The following is a 24,840-nucleotide window of genomic DNA, read 5'->3' as shown; positions in this document are numbered from 1 at the left end:
CAAAAAAAAAATTTTTTAAAAAAAAAAAAAAAAAAAAAAAAAACAGGAGTGCCCTGTAAATTTTGTGTTGTCAGATTGTAATCAGTCTGATGCTGATTTGTAGCCTATACTCATTTGGTTTCCCCTAAGCAATCTGTTATCATTTGCAACTGCCGGCAGCTGGGTGTATCCTTGCCACCAAGCAGAGCAACCAATAAGGGATTGTTTTGAGTACCTACGTCTCCCTGGCCAATCACTAGGAGGTTCATGGCCAGTGGTGCATGCTGGGAGAGGACACAAATATTTGGGGCGGACCATGCTATGGACAGTCTGATTTGGCTAGGCCTGAAGCCTAGGGGACTAGCCATGTGTTCACACTGAGGCCTGAGTCTGGGGGCCCAGTGACTGAAACTGAGGATGAAGATGACAGAGTAACTTTAATAGGCCTGGGGAACCTGAGAAGTGGTACTCTGCTGAAACTGGAGAGTCTGGCTGGTGACTTCTGATTCAAGTCCCGCTTTGCCAGGTGATCAAACACAGATTGCCCTATCTGTCATAAAGGTGCTAGTCTGTGATGACAGCAGTTACTGTGTTCTACTACTGAAAAAAGTCTGCACCAGCCTGGATGTTCCTAGCCCTCAGCCTCTCTTCTTGAAGTTCTGCGATAAAGTTCCTTCAGCATCAGATCTACAGTCTGGATCTCACTTTTATCGGTCATCACAGAAGAGTGGTAAGTGCTATTGGGGCAGCCAGGTTGCATCTGCCTGCTGCTGGATATATCCTTGCCACCGACGGTGTATCCTTGCCACCCGTTTATCTATCTATCTATCTATCTATCTATCTATCTATCTATCTATCTATCTATATATATCTACTATATGTGCCCTGACAATGTGACCATCTAGGCATCAATGACCTTTGCTGAAGAAAAGGTTAAATCTATTAGCTATGTAATGTGGTTATAAAAATGTTCATTTTGTAAGTTAACTCAGCATCACAATTTTACACTTACCACTAATATCTTGCCTTGTCTGAACGATATGACATGATTGTACACTTTAATGTGCAGCTCTCTTAATAAACTGTATTTACTGAATAAGAACATGGCCTCATTTTTGCCTTCAATAGTAATTGGCTCCATATAGTCATGCAAAGAAGAAGAGGTCCGTGTCAGCAAGTAAGTAGCCTTGCCCTGGAAGTGATGGTTCAGGCCATCATAGGTGCTATAATGTGGATCACCTGCTACCGTACACTTGGAATAACCTGGAATAGACACTCATAGTTAGACAATGCGGTAAAGATTACATTTTCTGAGAGAAAAATAACTGTGATGGATTTTCTACTTTAGTTTATCTTGCAAGGCAAATTACAATATGCAAAGTTAACTACTACATAGCAGCCAATTAAATAACATAATAATCTTTCACTAATCTAGATTATGTAAATTAAATCTGATCAGCTACCTTGGATATTTTTATAGTATTGTTGCTATTTGCACTTGCATTGCATGTTTATATATCTGATCATTTATTTTGAACACAAATTCATATTTTAGTATTCACATTCTATGTATTGCATTGCTAAATAAAATAACCAGTTATATTTGCAAACATATCTTGAAATGTATTATTTTTAAGTTTCTCCTTTTTTTCATCAAAGAGCACATTTGCAATACATTTAAAAAAAACTGCAATTCTACTATACTAGAGTTCTCAGTTTTAACCCCAGCCAGGATCATTTCTGAAAAATAAAATAAGTTATGATTCACTTAAATTATGCAATCATGAAAAAAACAATTACCTGCTTGTTTTTTTTTTTTTATCCATATAATGTGCACATGATTGGGTGTTAAAACTGAACACACCTACAATTTCTTCAGTAAATATTCTCAGCTCCTTAAGTACATTAATATTATACAGATGCAGAACCCACCGGGTAGATGATGATATTACACACAACTGGATGTCAGTTGATAACTCTTGTGCTGCAACACACTCACCTGTTGGTCTGCAGCTGTATTTGCCATTCTTGTTCACACTGCAGATTCCATTAACACAGCTAAATGGTTTACATGTGATTGTATTGCCCCTCTTACATTCACATTTCTGCGTGCAGTGAGGTGAAATCCAACTTTCATCAATCTAAAAAAGACAAACATATTATGGTACACAATATTCTAACTTAATCCATCTAACAATGGTAAAAATTGTTAACAAATAACTGTACAATTATTTTACAAAGAAACATTTTATACATGGTGTCACAGGGCATTATGTTTTTCTTTAAATAAGTATATTCAAACAAGATTTTCACAACTTTCACCCAGGCCTCACACATTTTTCTAACTGAATCTAGTTGAAAGTTGTGTTATGTGAAATTTGTGTAAATCTTGTTTAAATGCTTTTATAAATAGACTTCTATAGGCTTAATAACTTAAGCTGTTTGCCTGCAGACAATCACTCTCTATCTGTGCAGTCTATAGAAGCTGCCCATGTAGTAAATACATTGATTGTGTAACAGATTGCTTGGTCATATCAGCAGTTTTGGTCATCTGCAATCTTCCTTGCATTTGCCTTTAATCCAAGTAAGAATTGCTGCAGCAGCAAAATGCTACTGTAGGCAGTTGGTTCCTTAGTCAAATCTAAGAGCTATGGATGCTTATTGGGCCCATTTATGCTAGATGTAGGTCAGGTGGGAGTTTGGACCTCTCCTCCTGTCACCTAGACCTGGGCACCACTCAGTTTTTTATAGATGTCTATCAATTGATCTATGAATAAAGGAAAAAATCATTAAATAACAGTGATTGATTCACCTTCAATAAGTATTGGGTGATCTCACATTCACTGCTTTAAAAATATTCCCCTGCGTGTTTACACTTGACCAGTGGTTAAATGGGGGGCCCAAAAACTGATCTTGCACAAGGACCCCTTGGTTCTCTTTCTGCCACTGCTCATGGCAATACGTTCTACAAGTGCTTGCAAATATTTCTTCATAATTGTCTATTATTACAACATTTGTATAAGGTATATTTAAGACCTACATGAATTATGCACCTTTATCAACAACAATGTATTTCATAACTTCTATTAGTACTCACATTGTAATAGTTATCATTGGAATCTCTGCAACCGCAAGACGCGAGTGGAACACATTGGTCACCACTAAGTACATATCCATCATCACAGATGCATCCTTCTAAACATGCATTTGGCTTATCACACACATCAGGGGCATATATGTTATTGCAGGTAGATGGGCAGAGAGATGCACAGTCTGTGTACTTGCTGTGAATTGGACATGACAAGGCTGCAAAAAACAAAAATTTTCATACACATTAAGCCAAACGCATAAAACAAAATCTAAAACCTGGCTATCTGACTTTTTAACCTTCAAGGTAAAGGTAATGCAGTAGTGAGCCCTTGACTGAAACACTTTATAAGGCCACACATGTATACAGTGTTTATATAAACATTATCTGCCAAATTCTACTATAGCTTACATAAATATAATTGACCAAAAGAATAAACAAATATTTTAATTAATCTGTTTGTTTATCACTGCCGATATGCTTTATTAGAATAAATGGTCTGAGCAGAAAAAGTGAGGCTGTATTTTGGTAGTGGGGGTATGGGAGGTAGGGGGCTCAGGAGCTCCAGTAGAAGGATCTCACAATTTGAGACCCACAAAAGCATGAAGTCATTGGGCAATTTAGCCTACCAGCCTTCAACTATCACTAAAATACCAGTTTAAGATAGGCTATCCCCATAATTCTAAAATCATGTAAATGCACTAATATTTTTATATCTAATTAGGAGATACTATTTTTTCTGTTTGTTTTTACCTTTAATTAGAATAACACAGTTCTTAGATTATTAAATTCGAATATATTATTAACCACTTCAAGACCAGGTGTTTAGACCCCCTTCCTGGCCAGGCCATTTTTCAGTATTCAGCGCTTCGGTACTTTGAATGACATTTATTCCGTCATGCAATGCTATACTGAAATAAATTTTATACAATTGTTTGGGGACAGATAGAGCTTTCTTTTGGTGGTATTTAATCACCACTGGGGGTTTTATTTTTTACTAAAATTTTGAAAAAAAAAGTAATTTTTTATTATATTAAGAAACATTTATTATTACCCAGTTTTTTGGTAAAATATAAAAGACGGGGTCACGTCGGATAAATAGACACCAAACATGTCAAGCTTTAAAATTGCGCGCACCAGCGAAATCGCAAAAAAACTACTATACCCAAAATTTACCATAGGCGACGCTTTAAAAGCTTTTACCGCTCATCAGGTTAACGTTATCAGTGATTGATGGCCCTAGAATTATTGCTCTCATTCCGACGTCCGTGACGATATGTAACATGTTTTCCTATTTTTTTTCACTTAACTTTATTGCTATCCCATAGGGAGCAAAAGAAGTGACAGATCCACTTTATGGAGACATCAGGGGTCTCCAAGACCCCTAATGTCACCTAGGACCACCCTGAAGAAGCTGATGAAGCAGGGATCTGCTTCATCAGCTTCTCTCCAGCATCTGAAGCTGGAGAATGACACAAGAATGCGGAAGTGATGTAATGTACCTCTGATCCCCTGTCAGAGTGGCACTATGCTGGTCCCGGGCTCGCACCGGGCACAGCGGAGCCCGGGACCAGCGTGACAGCGGGAGGGGGGGAGCCGGGGAGGGGCGCACGTACCGGGACCTCATACTGACAGCGGAGAGGGGACCGGAGGGAGTTCGTGTACCGATCTCCCTCTGATCCCCTGTCAGAGTGGCACTATGCTGGTCCCGGGCTCGCACCGGGCACAGCGGAGCCTGGGACCAGCATGACAGCGGGAGGGGGGAGCCACGGGGGGGGGGCGCACGTACCGGGACCTCATACAAGCCGGCGGATCGCTTGTATGTTAATAGTCATCAATGCCTGTTTTTAAAAATCGGACATTTCCCACTCGCGCGCCCCTGACGGCGTGCGCGAGGGGGCGTGGCTGAGCGGACGTCTAAAGACGCCCGCTTAGATCTAGAGAGCTCCTGGCCAGCCGTTTTTTTACAACGGCCGGTCGGGAAGTGGTTAAAACAGATTTTCAAAACATCCTTCATTATACACAACACTCTGTCATATATTTATATTTATTTTTCATTTGCTTATTCTGTAATGATTTTGGAAGCTTTTGAGACACAGATTCTAAGTTTTAAATGTATGATTTTTTAATACAGTGAGGGGAATTTATCAAAACTGGAGCAGACAAAGTCTGGAGCAGGTTTGCACTGCAACCAATCAGCTTCTCTGTCCCACTTTCAAATCTTACCTGAGCAAACTGATGAGAGATGCTGATTGGTTGCCATGGGAAACTGCTCCAGATTCTGTCTGCTCCAGTTTTGATTAAACAATAACTGAAGCCAAAACTATTTTTTTAAGATTTGAAGAATAAAGTGGTGAGGGGTTAGAACTACTGTTTTGTTTTGCTGTTTGTGTTGCCATTAGGGATATTTACTCTTATTAACTGTCCTGATCACCAATGTCACCAGGAATGAAAGCAAAAGTAAATCCAAAAGGTTAAATCTTCCAGTGGGGACATTTGCTTCAATTCGAAGATTATACAGAGTACTGTCTAATAGGGAATATCCCTCACATTGCAAAGATATACCCTCACTTCCTGTTGAGTCTGCAGGGCAGAGTGTGAAGGAATATCTCATTATTGAGACACAGATGGCACAAAACCCCAACAAAACAAAAAACTGACAGTGGCTTTAACCAACCTACTCTGACCATAAGAAAAGGTTTTGGCGTCAGATATAAATAAAGGAAGTTTTAACTAAATGCACTGTGAGGCATGGAAATGTTGCATTCTAAACTATTCCAAAATAAGTTTTAAAAAAAAGCTTAACACTTGCAGTATGCTCAAAGTTTGCAGTAAAATAATTTTTACTTTTTTTCCTTCTTTCTGTCCACTTGCATATTGTTTTAAGTACTTACGACAGAATAATGGACTTCTCCATTCAATCTTTACTCCTTGTGTTCTGCAGACATCTACATAGGCTTGGAATATAGCACACATCGTGGAAATCATGCTGTCATATCTGCACATGTCATACACGCAAGACTGAATAAACAGCTGTGGATCAACTAGTTGATGACAAGGTCTGTAGGTGTCTGACAGAAGTCCACTGCACTGACTTTCTATAGATGGCCTCTGGGCTGCAGTACATGGTGGGCTGAGATCCACTCTGTCATCATCCAAGCACCTGCAGAATAAAAGGGAGTTTTACATGAAGAAGGAACAGCATGACTTTCTAAAGTAGGTGAGATCACTACTGCTTCATTCATTTGTCCTTGTTCTTATCCAGCTGTTATAATCTATTCATAATGACATTAAATATCTCTCTCCTCAGAAATGTCATGTCATAGGGAGCTGTACCTGTCAGTGGGGCATCACTTTTAAAATAATATTTGAAAAGTTTTCAATATGTCCTCTCTTGTTGATTTAAATATCACTAGTGGTTGGTGAAATGTCAGTCTCTGATGATCGAACCCCTGCTCCTTTATGATGTCTCTATGCTCAGCAGCCAAGAGCTGCTTTTTGGCTCCTATTACCAGGAACAGTATATGTGTGTGAAACACAGGAGTGCAAAGGCTGAATTGTAATGCATTCCAGCACCTATCCAAAAAGGAATCTTTTTACTCCCATACTTAAAATCTAAGTTAGGCCATGGCAATTTTAAAATGTGTTACATCCTTCTGTGGGCCAAACTAACTTGAGAAAGGTTTAAAGTAATTGTCAAGCTTTAATTGCTGTTTGTTCCTCAGGGTAGGTTTTCCCTGACTTCAGTTGCCTAAGTGCTGTGCTGGGCTTCTAGTGTGTATTTGCACCTTTCAGGTGGAATGAGTTACCTCCGGACACACCTGCCTTGAATCTGTTTCTTGTTATGTATGCCCCAGGATGGGAACTTTGTTAAATTAGGGAACACACTCTACAGGGCATCCTTGATGGCTTCCACATAGTAGTATATGTTTGCAGAAGATCTAACACCTCTGTTTTTAATACATTGAGGGTAATTTATCAAAACTGAAGCAGACAGTATCTGAAGCAGTTTTCCATGGCAACCAATCAGCATCTGCCTTTCATTTTCATAGCTTAACTGACCAAACTAAATAGAGAAGCTGATTGGCTACTAGAGGCAACTGCTCCAGATTCTGTCTGCTCCAGTTTTCATAAATCCCCCCCTGTGTGTTTGAGGAGTGCTGGCTATTTATCCTGCATTCTATTAAATACAGGCTTCAATTGCAACCACCAACTTAGGGTCAGAAAGTGAAGGGGCATCTCCCCAATGGGATGCAGGCATTGATAAAAACTTGAAAGATTTTTTTAACCCTTGACTATAGTCAGTTCTATTTTAACCCGTTCATGACTGAGCTTTTTTTTTCAGTTGCTGTTCATTAATGACTGATGCACTTTTGACATTTTTGCTGTGTGATTCTTCCACGGTAGTAATATACTTTCTTACTATGTGCACCCACCCATATTGTATACTGTATTGTTTTTTAGAGGACAGATAGGGGTATTTATTTATATCACTTATGTGTGCCTAACGGAAAAAAACGTAAAGAAAACAGTTTTTCCCCAGTTTTGATTATTATTATTTGTTAGAAAATTAGCACAGCTAAAAAAAATGCATTAAAGGAGAACTATGGGGTTAAGGCTTTTCCCCATAGTTCTCCTTAGGGTAACGGGAGGACACAAACTAGCGTCCTCCCATCACCCTAGGCTCAGTATACCGCGATTTGTAGCTCACGGTATACTGAGACGCCGCAGTATACCGCAAGCTGCTGCTCGCGATATACTAAGACACCGCAGCTGAAGCGGATCTCGACAATTATGTCTGGATCCGCCCAGCTGCGTGACTGACAGCTGACTCTGCCTACCTAGAGGCAGAGCCATCTGTACCCGCCCCCGTCCGTTCCACCAGTCAGCGCTGGCGGATCGGAGCAGGGAGGGGGGAATCCAGCCCCTCCCCTGTCACAGCAGAGGACCGTGACAGGATCAAGAGGTGAGCGAATGCCGGTATGTGTTCGCTCACCTCCCGATCTACTGAGCCGACCTGTGACAGTCTCATTGTCAAAGGTCGGCTAGAACTATGAGGTGAGTGAAAAGCCCTCACCTCATAGTTCTCCTTTGAAATAACTTCATTTATTTGTCCTTTGTGTGGAAACACCCCACAGCCTAAAACTAAAAGCTAACTTTTATTTTCTAAAACCGAATAGTGGTTAGGTTAGATGGCCTACAATGTCACTGTCATTAAGTGTCACTAACTGTCACACTTACAAACAGCAACATACAAAAAAAATACCTCTTAGGGTGAAAAACAAATCTGCAGCTCAGCTGCAGATTTTCATTGTAAGGGGTTAATTTTTTTATAATAATTATAGTATAACAATATATTTATATATATTTTTTACTCTGTTAATTTTTTTACACTTTATTTTTATTTTTTTCACTTTACACTTTTTTTGGTCAATAATATCAAGCAGTCACTATGACTGCTTGATAAAATAAATGTTGGGTTATTATTAGGCTGCTCCAAACATTGGGAACAATAATAACTGTAGTGACTGATCCAGACAGCATGTCAGGTTCAGATCTCACTAAGGCTTCTGATCGTTTCCAGACGATCAGAAGCCTTGAAATATTTCAGCAAATAAAAACATAGTTACCTATTTCTGTGCTGAAGAATGTAACAAACAGCCTGTACACATTGGGAAGTCCTGATCTTTACAGAGCTGTCAAAACTGAAATAGCAGGAATCCTTGTTTTTGTAACAGCTTAATTCTTTCATTAATAGATGCCTCGATACTGAGGCATCCATTACTGAATGGTAACTTCTAATTCTCAGCGGTCACCAGCATTTCAAAGCCCTGAATAGCTGCTCCTGTACAGTGTACGTGATCAGTCATTTGGGCACTTCACTATGGAGATGTACAGTGTATGTCGTGCAGGGGTTGAGCAATGGTTGCATTTTTATATTTGCCTGAAGTTGTTTTTTCACAATGATATCAACAGAAGTCTTAGAATTAAAATTACCTTGTGTCGCTGTCTATTGACCTCCAGCTATTTCCAAACTCAATTACATTAGTTGCCTGAAGTGAATTTGGCATGAGGTATTCATCGTTCTGTTGGTCATTGAAATTTCCACACATACCACACACCTTTAGCAAACAATTAGGAAAAATCAGTAATGTTCTTATTATACTGATGTGATCAGTAATACACAATTGCACAGTAACTGTACACAGTTATACTAATATATTGAAAAAATATTGAAAATCAGCACAACTTGGCAAACATATTCACAGTTAATGTTCCCTTTAATCATAGCTTTATAACATTTCAGTGTTATGTGTATATCAAAACCTAAAGAGTTATAGATGAGCATACTTCTGACAATGCAGCCTACTGACTTTTTGCCCAGGCTTTTGTTGGTAAGAAAAAAATATCCTCTCTGCTGTCCTTTGGTCCCCTTACCAGTTAAATATGCCTCCTCAATTTTCAATGTTTTTGAGAACTTCATTAATTCATTCTATGCTCCCCTACTGATGGATTTCCATGCTGTCATTCATAATGATGTAAACAACTCAACAAGCAATGTAGTTATTTTAATAGCAACCAAGAAGACCTCACTTAAAGAGGAACTTCTACACAATTGCAGTTTTTTATTCTTTGCATACCTTGTTTTTATTTTCCTCCCCATTCTTCTCACAGTGGCCATTTTACTCAGGGTAGATTAATCCATCTCCATTTACTTCCAGTAACTCTGGCACATGTGACTAGGACATGTGACCATGCCCATCCTCTTAAGGGAGAAAAATGCCTTCCCCTGAAATCCCATGAGATTACAGATGGGACTTCCCAGCAATGCTCTGCTGATGTAACCTTCCCTGGATGCAATGCTTGGGCATGATTACTCCATTTTTGCCAAAGAAAACCAGGAAGTAGAAAACAAGAAATTGTACGTAAACTAGGAATATGTTTGTTTAACTAATGAATGTAAGATGATTTCATATTAGCATGCAGAGCTGTATGCTGATGTGATTTTTAGTGAAAGGGGGTAAAGGTCCACTTTAAGTAGAATTGCCATAGTGAACTAGTAACCAGTGCTCTACTTACATTTACAATTTGACTTTTTTATATAATTTTTAAACTCTTTAACTTTAATATTTCCTAGGAATGAGGACATCATGATTAGAGAAAAGCAATTTCCACTGTGCTTGATTGAAATGTGTGTGAATAAGGGACTAGCCCTAGGTGCCATATAAATAGAACCCTAATCTGTTATTATCCAATTACTCATCTTGTACATGGGTGGGGGGAGCCAACATTCTAAGAAAAAATAATTCTGTGAGTATGCAAATTAGTACTAACTACATAGTTATATCAATTATTATTACTGAATGTCTTTTAAGAAGTCAGATGTATTTTTGTCGACATAACTGAGATTGGGTTATGTGTGTCGCTGCCTGGTTTTAAGAGATTGGGCTTTAGATGTTTCGGTTCCATATGTCACATATGGTATACTGGAAAGTATGGATAATGGAAAATGTATTATTTACAAATGTTCTAAAATAGATTTCTGCATGTGTGTCAATCTGAAGGACAAAAACTAAAATAGATTTTTGCATGTGTGTCAATCTGAAGGATAAAAACAAAAATACTTTAGATGCTGACCTTTGCATAGTATGATTCAGGGAGCACGATCTCCAAGTGGTGATTACCATCAAACTTCACTAGCATTCCAAAGTCAGTGATTACGACAGTATACAGGCCTACAGTGGCAATAGAAACCCCTGCCACATGTCCAGTCCACGGTGTATTGATAAGCGTATCACCCACCTATTAAATAAATAAAAAAGGTGTAATTTACACTGCACAGAATTCTTATGCAATTAATTCAGTCATCCTATAACAACATCTTGCATTTGGACTTCATACCGTTGTAACTACAAGCAGTATAAACAACATTATACCTACTGTCGGGATATTCAAAAATGCTGGACATTATAGGACATATATGAACAAAGTGGAATTTTATGAAATAATCATGTATATAGGCTTACCAAAGTTCTCCTATCTTTCTGCAGTGTAATACGAATGCCATACACATCAATATATATTTCTCTGAGATATGTTGCAGCTCGTTGCCCTCGGTCCTCTGTTTTTCCTTTGATGGTGAGAGGTATGATACTTCTCTTGTCACATACATCCACCAGTGTGTAAGTACAAGTACCCATGAAAGTGTGCATGACTTTATCAAATGTGTAGAAATGGGGATCTCCAGAAACATGGCAAGCTGCAAATCCTGCATCAAAAACAATATGGGATCTATTTATAAACAATTTTATGGCCATCAGATGTTCACTGAAAATTCTTCCAATATTCTTTGGGCAACATTTATCCTATTTATACAGCAAAATCAGAGGACATTCATTGACATTTGTCAAAATCTACTCTTTATTCAGATAATTTATTTTACTGTGACATTCATCCTATTTATAACAGAGTGAATGTTACCTTCCCTGCTCATTCACCTGACATCTGCTAGTAGGTGGTTGATTTCTCCCTGGTGAACTGGTTTTAGGGGTCTTTTAGCCAGTTCAACGTGCATATAGAATAATACCAGTTATGGGCTGTGATGTCACTAGTTACAAAATGTAACACGTGACCCTTAAAATAAGTCCTGAATGCTTAACTGCTCTCCCTAGTAAACACTTAACTATTAAAATGCCTCTTAATAATTAATTCTTATGGCCAACTCTACAACACGTAATCAAAGCTATAAATTGATCCTTTACCATTTAACCTCTCACAGCATCACAGCACCTGAAAGTATATAGGTCCCATGCTGAAACTCCAAGATTGTGATTCATATATATGTATATTTATTATTTACTATTATTATTACAGGTATTTATGGTATTACAGGTGTGTGTATATATATATTGTAATGTTTGGGGATATCAGCACAATGGTGAGCGCTAAGTCGACTTTAACATAAAAGGACAGTCTTTATTCATTCAAAAGGTCAACAGTCCATGAACTTCACAACATAGCTTGCTTTTCTTCAGCATAAACAAAGCATAACAGTTCCTTGGACTCTCATAAACACATCATGTTTTGGTCTCACCGACATCGGGCTGTCCCATACACTCCCAGTGCTATAGTCCCAGGACTTTCCCTGGAAATACAGTCCTCAGCAGCTTTCCTCTGCTCCAAGACTTTTAGCATTCACCCCTCGTGGGTCACTGTCTCTCTCTGTCTCCCCGACAGGTATCTCAGGGTCATCGACCCTCTGGACCTATCCAGTCTTCCTGGCTGTGTCCCTTGTGCTCATGCACGCAGCAGAGTCTACCCGTGGCCGTGTGCTTCCTGCACACCCACAACTCTCCTCTAAAGCACTGGACTGGCTTCCTAATAAGGCTGCTCTCAGCCACCTGTTCAGCCCAACCTGGCAACTAGCAACACCTGGCCCAAGGACTGGAGATCCCATCCCACTATAGTCCGGAAAACCTGGAAGGAACTGAACAGCCAGTTCCACCTCTTCAAAAGGTATTCCCATTGTGGAACCTCTCAGCCCCTCTAACGGAATGTTCTTGGGTGTAATGTTGCCAAATCGCATTGTGGCATTGCCACACCCTTCTACAATATATATATATACACACATATATATAACACACACACACCTGTAATACCATAAATACCTGTAATAATAATCAAAATACAATGTTAGATAGTATATTACAAACCAGAGGAATGACAGCCCAGTACTCCATCCTCAAACTTGCATTGCTCTCGTGTTCCACATTGCCATTGTTCACATGTGATGGAGTTATTGTTATTACATGTACAGCGCTGGGTGCAGTTTTCATGGGTGAACCAACTTTCACCAAGCTGAAAGTAAAACATAACCAAAGGATCATTTAATAATTTCATCATTTTATAATTTTTGCAGGCAAATGGCAATAGATGAACAATTATGCCAATTATAATTGTTCTCAGAAAACTTTGCTTTTGAGTTTCTTTAACCTTATTGTTACTTTTATTGACAATGCGAAATGTTTAACCAGTACACAAGTCTAATTCTAACAGTTTATAGGTATGATTATTTTTTTAAAGCCTAAGAATTAGTTGATGGAAGATGTGGGCTCATGCATCTATGAATAAAGATCTCAGGAAGGTTTAACATGACATTAAGAAGATGATCCTTATTCTTTAATTTGGAAGGATGAAAATGCAAAACTATAACTATAAACTATTTTTAGGGATGCAGTATTCTTTTTACAGAGATTCCATTACCTATTTTTCCTTGCCCTCCTATATCTCCTAACTGCTGCCAATGGTCAGTTGATGGTGGAGAATACAACAAAGTTATATAGATGAATCGAATGTCATTGACACAGCAGCTTTTAAACACAAAGTATATTGCTTTACTTTTTTTTCCAGAGATTGTGGAAATTATTTACTAAAGGAAAAATAGGCTGTTTGCTTTGCAAGGGAATTTGCACTTTGCTTGCACATGATTAGATGATGAAAGTCAACAAATCTTCACCATATTCACTAAGCTAATGGAAAATTTCCCCTGCAAAGTGAACAGCCTATTTGTTTTTAGTAAATCAACCCCACAGTGACTAAAAGTCTGCCCTTCTTTTTAGTTTACTAAGTAAAAAAATAAAATAAACACTATTACACGTCCTTCAAATCTAGTTCAGCTGTTTGGACTCAGCTTTGAACATGATAATTTGGACTAAGAAGCCTAAGAGCTGATCCTCAGTTTTGCTAGTTGTTTACTGCCAAGTGTTTGAAAAAGTTGAGAAGAAACTGGGAAATGGAACAAAATAGGAAGAAAACAAACAGCAAATTAACCATTTCAAACCTTTGTGAATAAGCCTTTAAGTAGTTACAGCTACAAGAGTGTCATATGACAGTATGAAGAATATTTTACCTGGTAAGAGTTGTTATTCTCATCAGTGCAGCCACATTCACTCTGAGGGACACATTTGTCTCCACTGAGGACAAAGCTGTCATTACAGAAACAGCCTTCTACTGACTCAGACTTGCATGGTGCTACTGCAGGAGAGTTGAAGCAAGTGGATGGACATGTAGTACCACAACTGCTATAATAGCTTCTTGCTGGACATGAAATAGCTGAAAGGTTAAAAATGACTTGTGAGACATTTGAGCATTGTACAAATGAAGCCTGGTGGCTCTGATGATATAAAAAAGTAGATCATAGGAATGCATTTCAATGGCATTACATCAATACAGGCACTGCATATTAAAGTGACAATTTTACACCTTTCCTTAAAGAATTAAAAAATGCACAGAATTAACATTGCTAGAACACAGCAGGTTAACAAACATTAGATACAAGAGGACTCAAAGTGCTCCTTAAAGGAGGTTTTTCCTGACAGCTCACAGCCTAACTTCTACATGGCATCCCACTGTGCTTGTCACTCACACATCCACACATGTTTTCCTTGCCAAGCAATGCCCTAAGAAGCTGCTCTAAATAAAGTGGCAACCATATACATTGCCTAATCAGAGTGCAGGAATTCTCCTAGACACAAAAATTGTTCCTTCAAAGCCAGATGATGCATGGTAGCAATGAGAAGCCCTTTTTATTCACTTCTACAATATATTTGTGAGATAATGAAGGAATTTCTTGTCTCTCACCAAATGAGTTACATTGTATAAGTTTAGCAGGGTGGCATAAACAAACCAGTGATAACTGGATGCTGTTCTTAAAAATGCAAGTGGATTATACCCAAATGCCTAGGAATATGGTAGAGCCATTCTTGGGTTCTCCTATCTATTGTGTCTTTAGGTATCCAAAACTGCACATTATTTAGGCAATGATAGCCCTTTATCTGGTGCTTAGTGCTTTATGTGCAGTTTAGACCTATAGTCACAGATCTATGGTACATTGGCTATGATGTACTCCTAGGTTTTCATGGACTGAAAATATGTAACTATGGACAGGTTGGAATCCTGGAGCACAGGGTGAGGTGAGGTAATCTTACCACATTTTTAAATTATACAAAACGTCACCACTCTGCTCTTATGTCATCATGCTGATCTAAAGAATTATAAGTTTATATGGAGGGTGCCACAAAGGTTCTTCATTATATCCTGAAAATATTAAATAAACTGCATAGTGCCAATGTGAACAATATAAACCAAGTGACACAAGATAGCCACCACAAAGTGAAGAGATACCTTACAGGCAATTACGTGTTTCCAGACCAAAATGAATTAAAGCACATCTCCAGGATTTTCAAAAGTTAACCCCTGCAGTAGGGCTACCCCCCCCCCACTGCAAGGATTAACTGCTAATTTTGGTATAGGGAATGGAATGAAGAAGATATACTCATCCGATCCTCAATCCTGTGGTAGTGACCACTCACATCTCTCCTTCGCTCCGGCTTTGGAGTGTCCCTTGGTGTCCTCACATCTAATGCCATTGAAGGGACCTTGCATAGACATGATGACAATCGCAGGGCTTAAACTGCTGGAGCCCAGGGGAGAAGAGGATGCAGAGACCAGTCTAGTTGCCAGGCGGAATCAAGGATCAGGTAGGTATATTTTGCTTTATTTGCACCTCCAGGCCAAAAAGAACAGTAAACCCTTGCAGTATCGGGACAGCCCCACTACAAGGGTATTTTTTTGAAAATCCTGTTCCTCTTACACATATAGTTCAGGCATCTGTGTCACAATGTTTGAATTCAGTCCTGGAGGTAGGATTGGATTAAGATTGATTTCTGTGATTTTCCCAAATGCCTATTTATACATATGTCCTTGAAAGAGTTTATATATTAATGCCTTAACTATCATGAAAGCACTCATGTACAGTGCAATATTACTTACGGCAGAAAGTGTCTGATCTCCATTCTACACACACGCCGGCATTTGAGCACTGCTGGGCATATGACTGCACAGCATAGCAGAGGGAAGTTGACTCGCCCCGAGTGAAGCACATATCCAGCACACAGTTTTCAAAGAAGTTACCAGGATCTACCAGAGCATGACAGTCCTTGAAGATACCTGAAGGAAACAATGTGTCAGCATCTGTTAGCTCTCTTTTATCTATACTCAATAATATCTGTAGTGTATCAAAATACACCAGGCAAACATAAAAGCCACAAATTATTTGCAGCTCTGTATTTATGAATGCATCATCATGTTTAGCTTTTTTTTAATACAAGTAGTATAGCTGAATTTGGCTTGGTATCAGCCTTATGCAGTTTATTGTTCAGCAGAGCTTAAATAAGTTGGAAGCAGCACAATGAGACAATCAGGTGCATTGCAATGCAAGGAGCATGCTAATAGGAGGAGAGAGCAAATTGACAGAGAGTGACAGAGTCAAGCTCATCATGGTGCTGCTTCTCTAATCACTATCCAGTCACAGGGCAGGGTTGGGGAAAAGATCTGCAAGTGAAAGTGAAATATCAAGTTTCCTTCCCTGCCAGACAGGACTGTGCTATGTGGCAGAACTGTCATCTCAGGCTTGATGAACAGAAACACTAATTCTTTGACAGGTTACACAGCTTTATATATATATATATATATCTATCTATATATATAGATATATATATAGATAGATATATATAATGTGTGTATTTAGCTGTTTGCCTGGAGCTCAGCTTTAAGTGATGATCAGCCTTGTCCTGTACGTATTACCTGATGTATCAGTTATAATGCCACAGGCTGTATTCTTGCTGTACTCCTGTTCATCATTTGAACTACAAGCTTCCAGGTTTTCACTTCCACACCTATAAGAAACAAATATTAGCAGTGCAAGTATATTCCATAAACAGTGATACAGGTATATTGCATTAGCCATTACTAAATAATGTACAGTATATATGGGTTTTAAATACTGTTAATCTTAAATGTACATACTATGTATTCTGGATTTTTATTTATCTTCCATGATATCCCCGTTAATCCCTAGCAATAGAGATCAACAGAATCATCATGGACACATGTATTACATGCTTTATACATTATTGCACCAAACCTTTTTTTTTCTAATACAGCTTTATTTAGCCAGTCTAAAGAACGCTGACTGCTAGCTGTGTATTTCTCCATGTGTAAAGACCTCATCATTTGTTTTATTTAGTTTATTTTTAATAATGGTATTTAATAACACATATTATTTGTTTTAAAGAGGGCAAATACATGAAACAATGCCTCTAAAGGAGAAATGGAGAAATGAATGAATGGACAATTTGTAGAAAATCAATGCACCTATATTCTAATTAATATGTCATATGAAAGTGTTGGAACTATGTGAGGAAATATATATTTTAACACTTACAATTCACCATCTTGTAGAACTATCCAGCTGTCTCCTAAATCCTTGGAATCAGTGGCATTGCTGCCATCTGGCTTCACTACATCATCTGATGATGCCCCGTTGTAATTACCTGAATGACAGTATAATGATTTAAAATGGTTATTTAGGATACCTGTCATCATGTTGATTGGGTGTTCTAAATCTGTATATCAGTTACCTTAACACAAACATAGGACTTACCACACAATCCACATAAATGGTTTTTGAAGATTGATGGAAGGAAAACGTCAACATAATGGTTACCATCAAATCTCACTTGTAGACCAAAATCTGTTGCCAAAATCAAATAATTGCCACTCAAATGGACCTTAAATCTGTTATCAGGAGGGGTTGGCAGATTTGTTCTCTTCCCGTTCACCTGGAATGAAACATTTTATAAAAAACCTGTTGTGCTGTGTTTGAACTGTAAAATGTTGTCTCCAACAGTCATGGATAGGATGGTCTAACATCAAATAGCAACAAATAGCAATTATCAAGTGAGCAGTGATGTCTAATTAGTTTTCTTGGAATGCTTTACATCATCAAAATTTGTTATATCATTAGTTTAAAAAAGTGACAAATTCCATTTACATATTGCTGAAGAATAGGTAAAGCTTCGAGGTAATAACTTACTGTAGGTGTGGATAAATGTTGATTAATTAAACTTTTAGCCGATTCTTTAAAATTATGCTATTACATACCTTCTGTATGAAATTACAGTATATCATTAACATATTATGCTTAAGAGACCACTTACATTTAGTTTTTTATTCTTTAGCAGTGTGAAGTTAGTGTTGTACACTTCAACATGCACAGACTGGATATATGAGACTTTGGTGTTAGAGCCCCGATGTTCATTTGTGGCATAAACATGGAAGTAGGGTAATCCACTGGACAAAGCATCACATGGCTTAGTGAGAGTGTAACTGCAGTTGCCCATGTAATGGTGTACTCTGCGATCAAATGTGTTGTAGTGAGGATCACCTGAAGCGCTGCAGATTCCAGGAGCTAAAAAAAGGAACACAAAAAAATGAATAAGCATGGCACACGATCAGCTTCATCCTGTGGACATTTAAAAAAAAAAAAATCCACAATTACATTAGTTACTATCTTTGCATTAAACCTCAATTTCTTTAACATTTTCCCTTTTCCTTATTCCTTTTGCTCAGTGTAACTCGCTTTTTGATTTTTTTGATTTTTCATCACAGGATGCCTTTTTACTATTGCCTTTAAAAACTACGCTGGGTTTTCGAAAAATGAAGTCTAGCTCAGGCAACTTGCTTTGAGACACCATGAGTAGGCAGTAACATTCATACAGCTCCATACACCAACTTAAATTAATGAAGAGGGTACAGTGTATGTGACATGATGCTACTCCTTCCACTTCCTTTATAAATACTTTTTTGAATCACAATCTGAGAGAACAATGTAAGCGCAGAGCCCAGTGCACATATGTCATTCATATCACACTCTGCTACATTACTATTTACTATTCTGTAGTAACTATGTGACCGGCAGGGGGGCACAAAGCATAGTTGTTTTTTTATATACTTATAGCCTTGTTAGAACACAGGGAGCTAAGTTGGTCAACTCTGTAACATGTCTCTCAGGCAATATGCTTCTGCTATACTGAAGTGGAGTTCCTCTTTACCCACCCTGGTCAGCGCTGGGTACAAGTTCCATTAACTTCTGTTTTTACAATCTTTTGGCCTCCCAAAATCCCCTGGGTACCTACAAGCTCCTGGGCTCCTGGGCACACCCAGTGAATATAAGCTTCCTTGATTCCCTTTTCTGCAGTCCCAACAGACTATGACTGAGGAGACCGAAGTGACTGGGCATGAGATCTCTTGGCAGGTGTCTGGTCCTCCTTCTGGTCACCCGGCATGCAGATTTTGAGCACAATAGCACACAAAATGAGGAGAAGACCCAGTCACAGCAGAGAGCACTGTGCCAACTGTGTACAGAGTGCTGAGCCTCAAGTGGGGTTGTCATGTGCCCAGAGCCATTCACTTGTGTGTCCAGTCCAGAGACTCTTCCTGCCAACTGCCCAGGGAGCTAGTCCTGGTATCCCTCCAGCATTCTACCTAGACCACCAGAGACAGTCCACCCCGCTCCCCATCCAAAGGGAAGCACAAGTAGCCATATGTACTTTACTGCTTGACTCATTGACCTTGTGATCCCTTTCTATAATCTAGGTTTCTTGTGTTGTGCTGCTATATAGTATTCTTACCAAGTAACAGATACATTGCTCTTAGGAGCTTCTGTTTGCATAGCTACATAATCTATTTAACACAGTTCTTTGCTCAAAGAATATTTTTTGTGTTTCTGACCCCATGACCATGTCTGTATCACTCTTGTCTGATCATTTGGCCAATACCGCACCATTAGAATACTTTTCAAGAACATGCCTGAGCCTCACTGAATCTGAATACATCAGATACTTGTGCATGAGTGGACCAGATTGCAACTACCTGTGCCTAATTGGTTTATATTACAATATGTATATCTCTCAGAGCTGATCATGTTAAAATAGCTGTCTGCACCCTTAGTGGCCTGTTTCTCTTACTCCTGGTTTGCTATACATTGTGTGATGGGTGTAAATAAAATTGAATCTCTGTTACATGTTCCCCCCCGTCCCCAAACAAAGGTCACAGAGTTACTGTAGAATGTAAAAATGTTGATGTAACAGCATGAGAAGTATGAAATAAAGAAAAAAAATGTTTTAATACTTTTTTAAGTAATGTGTAATCTATTGAAACACAACCAAGTAAAAAAGGACAAAATGTAATATTACATCTGATGCCACTTACTTATAACTTCTGGCGTTGTTGCAGTAGTCCTAGTTGGAGTAGTAGAAGTAGTACTGCTAGCAGTAGTAGTAGTAGTGGTAGTGGTAGGAGTAGTGCTAGCTGTAGGTGTCGTAGTGCTAGTTGGAGGAGTTGAATGTGTTGTGGTAGAAATAATGGGTGATGCTGTAGAACTTGTATCTGAAGAAAAAATATGTATTCTTGTTGAAAGAAAAGTGCACACAAAGTGACACTTAGCAATTTGCGCAATGAACCCAATTACTAAACAACTGATTGCATAGATAATAGTATTGAACAAAAGTAAGAGAAACAATACTGATCATTTTGATTTTAGTTTCCCGGAACAACATATTCAAGAGCTACAAGACATAAAGCATCAAATGTGACACTTACAAATCATTCACTGAAGTAAAGTACACACTCTCATAATTGTACTATAAGATCTCCCTTACCAGGATATAAAGGTGCTCATACACTGCTCGATTCTAGTACGAGAATCGGGCGAAATCCCGCGATCGTACGAGAATCGAGCAGTGTGGACTAAGACGTGCGACCATTTCTACTGTACGGTCGCACGTCTTTTGTAGAGCCAACATGTTCGAAAACCCACCGAAAATCGTACGATTCTCGGCGGGTTTCTAGCCTGCTCGCCCGATAGCTGCGGAACGGGCCGGTGTGCGCACGCGCCCACTGCCCGTTCTGCATTGCCGTCATCGGAAGCCCGCCCCTCAGCGGGGCGGGCCTTCGGTGATCACAAGTACGATCTGCCCGTCCAAGGTGGGCAGATTGTACGGGCTTTCAAGAAGCATACGACCATCGCAAGACAAAAGTCTTGCGATGGTCGTAAGGTGTATGGGCACCTTTAGCCTTATATGGAGGGACATAGGGATTATAAAAGGTGTGAACATTTAGTACCTGGTTGTGGATTTGTCAATGTGGTAGAAGTTGCAGATGGAGTTGTTGGTGGTCTGTTTGGATCTGTAGGAAATTGTAAGTACGTTTATTTTTAATTCAAATACTAATGTTTGTTTCTTTTTTTAAGGGTTGTTAAACACATAATATTAGGCTCATACCACAAATAGTATTGTTTATCCAGTCACCCAAGCTGACATTAAAACCTTCGCAGGCTTTAACATAAGACTCCAGGACACCGCATAGCAGATCATCACTTCCTCCTGTGACACACTGGTCAAAGACACAACTCTGAAAGTATTGATGCGGACGAAGGTAAGGGTGGCAGGCTTTGAACGGTCCATTGCTGTCTCTTAAAATCCAGCATTTCTGGATGGCTTCAGCTTGTAGAGTGGGAGGGCAGACCGGTGGAGGTGGTGGAGTAGAGTCACATCTAAATGTAATGCATTTAGGTAATTACTGGTAAGTCATATCACATTTATAATAATCAAAATGTCAACCTGTAACATTGCGATAATGTACAAAAGGGAAAGGGCATGAAGCCTTTTCAAAACCATCATGATGTTTAGGTCACTAATAATTTATAATCAGAAAAAAATATTTTTACATATGGAAAGGTTTCTTTACACTAAGAGCTGTGAAAATATGAACTGGGGCATGTTCTAGCTAAGTTTTTTTTTAAACAGCTGGTTAAAAAAAAACAACAACAATGTATTTTGCTAAATGCACAGAATATAACCAACTATTTATATTTTAAAATAATTACACTGTAAATTGTGGTCCCTGTGAGTAACGATTGTCTTAGGTGATTATGAAGGAATTTTTTAACTTAGTGAAGAAAATTGGACCACCATAAGGTTTTTTTTTGCCTTCCCTTGGTGTAACTGTTGGTTAAAGTGTATTTCCACTTTTGCAGCCAAATTGGCATAATACCTATTTTTCATTGGTTACATGTTCCCATTCCCATAGCATAAGCATAATGGTTGATGTGCCATGAGATGGGTTCACAGGGAAATTAAAATCACCCTCTGTATACAGGTTTGTGATATTTTTTTTTAGTCTTTTAGTTGAACTCTATAGTCTTTCTTGAAATACTTAGACCCACAGCATAGCAGCTACATGACAAAGAAATACAGCAAATCAACACTTACATTTTAATGTACATTTACATATTTTGTGTATATCATGTATATCATAAATTTAAACATTTTGGGAGGAGTAGGCAAGGGTCTAAATCACTGTGTGTTTTTCCTTTTTTTCTCTGTATGTCTAGTTGCAGAGATTGTCCTTCATTTTGTGAAGGGAACATGAGTAGAAATCTCACCAAGGTGAGTAAAAAACCCATCTTAGTAACCAATGTTCCCATTGGAAGATTTTCCTTTTACACCTTTTCTGGTGATAGTTGTAAAATTTTGAATTGCCTACCACTTTCTCTCCCTGCAACAAAGGTTGCCAGGACAAAATGAGAGGGTGACTTTTCCAGCAGGGACACAGACAGCAATAAAGACTGACACTTTCAATAATTCCATGCTTTGACCAAAATGAAAACTTTGACTTTAGGTAACATAAATAGGAACAATTTAACCAAACATGGAAATAACATTAGATCATTAGAGTGACTATCCAGATACTCACATCCATCCATCATCTGGGACCCTCCAACTGTTACCAAAGTCATTGACATTGGTTACAATGTTGCCTTCTGGTGTCATAAAGTCATCATGGCGGTTATCATTGTAGGTGCCACACAGACCACATAATGCTTCTTTGTAGTTCTCGTTCACTCTTACAAACAGCTCATGATCGCCATTAAACTGAACCTCTAGTCCAAAATCTGTATTGACTGTAACATATTGGCCACTCTGTGTAATATGTATGGCAGACACAGAGAACGGAAGAGTAACAATCACATTGTTAACCTATAAAGAAAATTAAAAGTCTAACTTAGCTCTCAGAATCACAATAACATTTTTCAAAATCTCAATACATATAGGACATTTACAAAATGCTTACACTAATATGTAGTTCTTCAATGATATTTAACTCAAATATATGTACACTATTAATACAATATTATTGTAAATTGCCTTTAAATAAACATTAATAAGTTGGCAGGTACAAAACATCTAATATATGTGTGTGTAAGGTTTTGGTTTGAAGTTATTTTAGACTTTTATTTTACTTCATTTAGCCTAACAATGTTTTATGAATATTGTAATATATTGTAATATTGTGACTGGCTTGCTACCGATGGATTGGCACAAGGCCAATGTGGTGCCTATATTTAAAAAGGGATCAAAGTCTTTACCAAGTAATTACAGACCTGTAAGTTTAACCTCAATAGTTGGCAAGATACTTGAAAGTTTGATCAAGGATCACATGCAATTATTTTTGCTTGAAAATAATATCATTAGCGATAGTCAGCACGGATTCACAAAAGACAGAAGTTGTCAAACAAACCTACTTTCTTTTTATGAGGACGTGAGTAATAAATTGGACAGAGAAATGGCTGTGGATATAGTATACTTGGACTTTGCAAAAGCATTTGACACAGTTCCCCACATGCGGCTAATGTGTAAGTTAAGGTCAGTAGGTATAGAGTATGCAATCTGCAATTGGATAGAAAACCGGCTTAAAGACCTTATTCAGAGAGTGGTGATCAATGATTCATACTCTGAATGGTCTGAGGTTGTTAGTGGTGTCCCCTAAGGTTCAGTTTCCGGCCCCTTACTGTTTAATCTTTATATAAATGACAGAGTTGGGGATTAAAAGTACTATTTCTGTATTTTTAGATGGCACCAAGCTATGTAGTGGAATACAGCCCGCACAGGATGTCTTAAACTTACAAGCAGATCTGAATGCTCTGTGTGATTGGGCATCTATTTGGCAAATGAGGTTTAATGTTGATAAATGTAAAGTTCTGCACTTGGGGACCAAAAACTTGCATGCATCATACACTCTAGGGGGAGTATGTTTGGGGTAGTCATTGATGGAGAAAGATCTGGGTGTTCTGGTAGATCATAGACTCAATAATAGCATGCAATGTCAAGCCGCAGTTTCTAAAGCAAGCAAAATACTTTCTTGTATTATACGGGGTCTAGACTCCAGAGAGAGACATAATCCTGCCCCTGTACAAAGCATTAGTAAGACCTCATCTGGAATATGCAGTTCAGTTTTGGGCACCAGTTCACAAAAAGGATGTTGTGGAACTGGAGAAAGTGCAGCAAAGGGCAACTAAACTCATAAGAGGCATGGATGAGCTCAGCTATGAGGAAAGATTAACTGACCTGAATTTGTTCTCTCTGTAGAACAGGTGATTAAGGGGGGACATGATCACCATGTATAAATACATAAATCGTCCAAATAGTGAGCTTGGTGCCAAATTATTCACTTTAAGGTCACTGCACAGAACAAGGGGGCACACTTTGCGTCTGGAGGAAAAGAGGTTTAACCTTTGCATATGGAAAGGATTCTTCACAGTTAGAGCTGTGAAAATGTGGCACAGACTCCACCAGGAGCTAGTTCTAGCTATCTCAGGTAACTGTTTTAAAGAAAATCTGGATGTATTCCTAAGTGCACAGAATATTACTGGATATTGAGTTCTTATAGGTATATTAAGCACCAGAGATTCTTGATCCAGGGAATATCTGATTGCCTTATAGGGTCAGGACGGATTTTTTCCCTTTGTTGGAGCAAATTGAACCATGCTTTATAGGGAAGGGGGGGGGGGGGGGGGCGCCGCACTCACGCAT

At 38.6% G+C, this 24,840-nt stretch overlaps 2 protein-coding genes across 2 annotated transcripts in view; both read right to left on the bottom strand.

Moving 5' to 3' along the window:
- The window catches only part of LOC108795625 (zonadhesin-like), a 13,804-nt gene extending 2,524 nt beyond the window's left edge, over positions 1 to 11,280 (bottom strand). Inside the window, exons 1-7 of the mRNA XM_018566917.1 lie at positions 11,095 to 11,280; positions 10,706 to 10,870; positions 9,065 to 9,189; positions 5,962 to 6,230; positions 3,077 to 3,285; positions 1,979 to 2,120; positions 992 to 1,242 (exon numbers count right to left, since the gene is read on the bottom strand). Coding sequence (XP_018422419.1) covers positions 992 to 1,242; positions 1,979 to 2,120; positions 3,077 to 3,285; positions 5,962 to 6,230; positions 9,065 to 9,189; positions 10,706 to 10,870; positions 11,095 to 11,280 — 1,347 coding nt within the window. The remainder of the gene's footprint in view (positions 1 to 991; positions 1,243 to 1,978; positions 2,121 to 3,076; positions 3,286 to 5,961; positions 6,231 to 9,064; positions 9,190 to 10,705; positions 10,871 to 11,094) is intronic.
- Positions 11,281 to 12,772: 1,492 nt separating this feature from the next.
- LOC108795617 (zonadhesin-like) lies at positions 12,773 to 20,526 on the bottom strand. The gene is made up of 9 exons (XM_018566905.1): positions 20,493 to 20,526; positions 20,180 to 20,356; positions 18,127 to 18,377; positions 17,571 to 17,748; positions 17,352 to 17,460; positions 16,712 to 16,803; positions 15,899 to 16,075; positions 13,977 to 14,179; positions 12,773 to 12,925 (listed from the first exon to the last, which is right to left on the bottom strand). The coding sequence occupies exons 1-9, from the start codon at positions 20,524 to 20,526 to the stop codon at positions 12,773 to 12,775; spliced, it is 1,374 nt and encodes a 457-aa protein (XP_018422407.1).
- Between the last annotated feature and the right edge of the window lie 4,314 nt (positions 20,527 to 24,840).

Source organism: Nanorana parkeri, unplaced genomic scaffold (genome assembly GCF_000935625.1).
Source record: "Nanorana parkeri isolate BGI_ZX_2015 unplaced genomic scaffold, ASM93562v1 scaffold29, whole genome shotgun sequence".
In the NCBI taxonomy this organism is placed as follows: Eukaryota; Metazoa; Chordata; class Amphibia; order Anura; family Dicroglossidae; genus Nanorana; species Nanorana parkeri.
The sequence above is the reverse complement of the archived record's forward strand: the minus strand, read 5'-3'. Positions and strand labels throughout refer to the sequence as shown.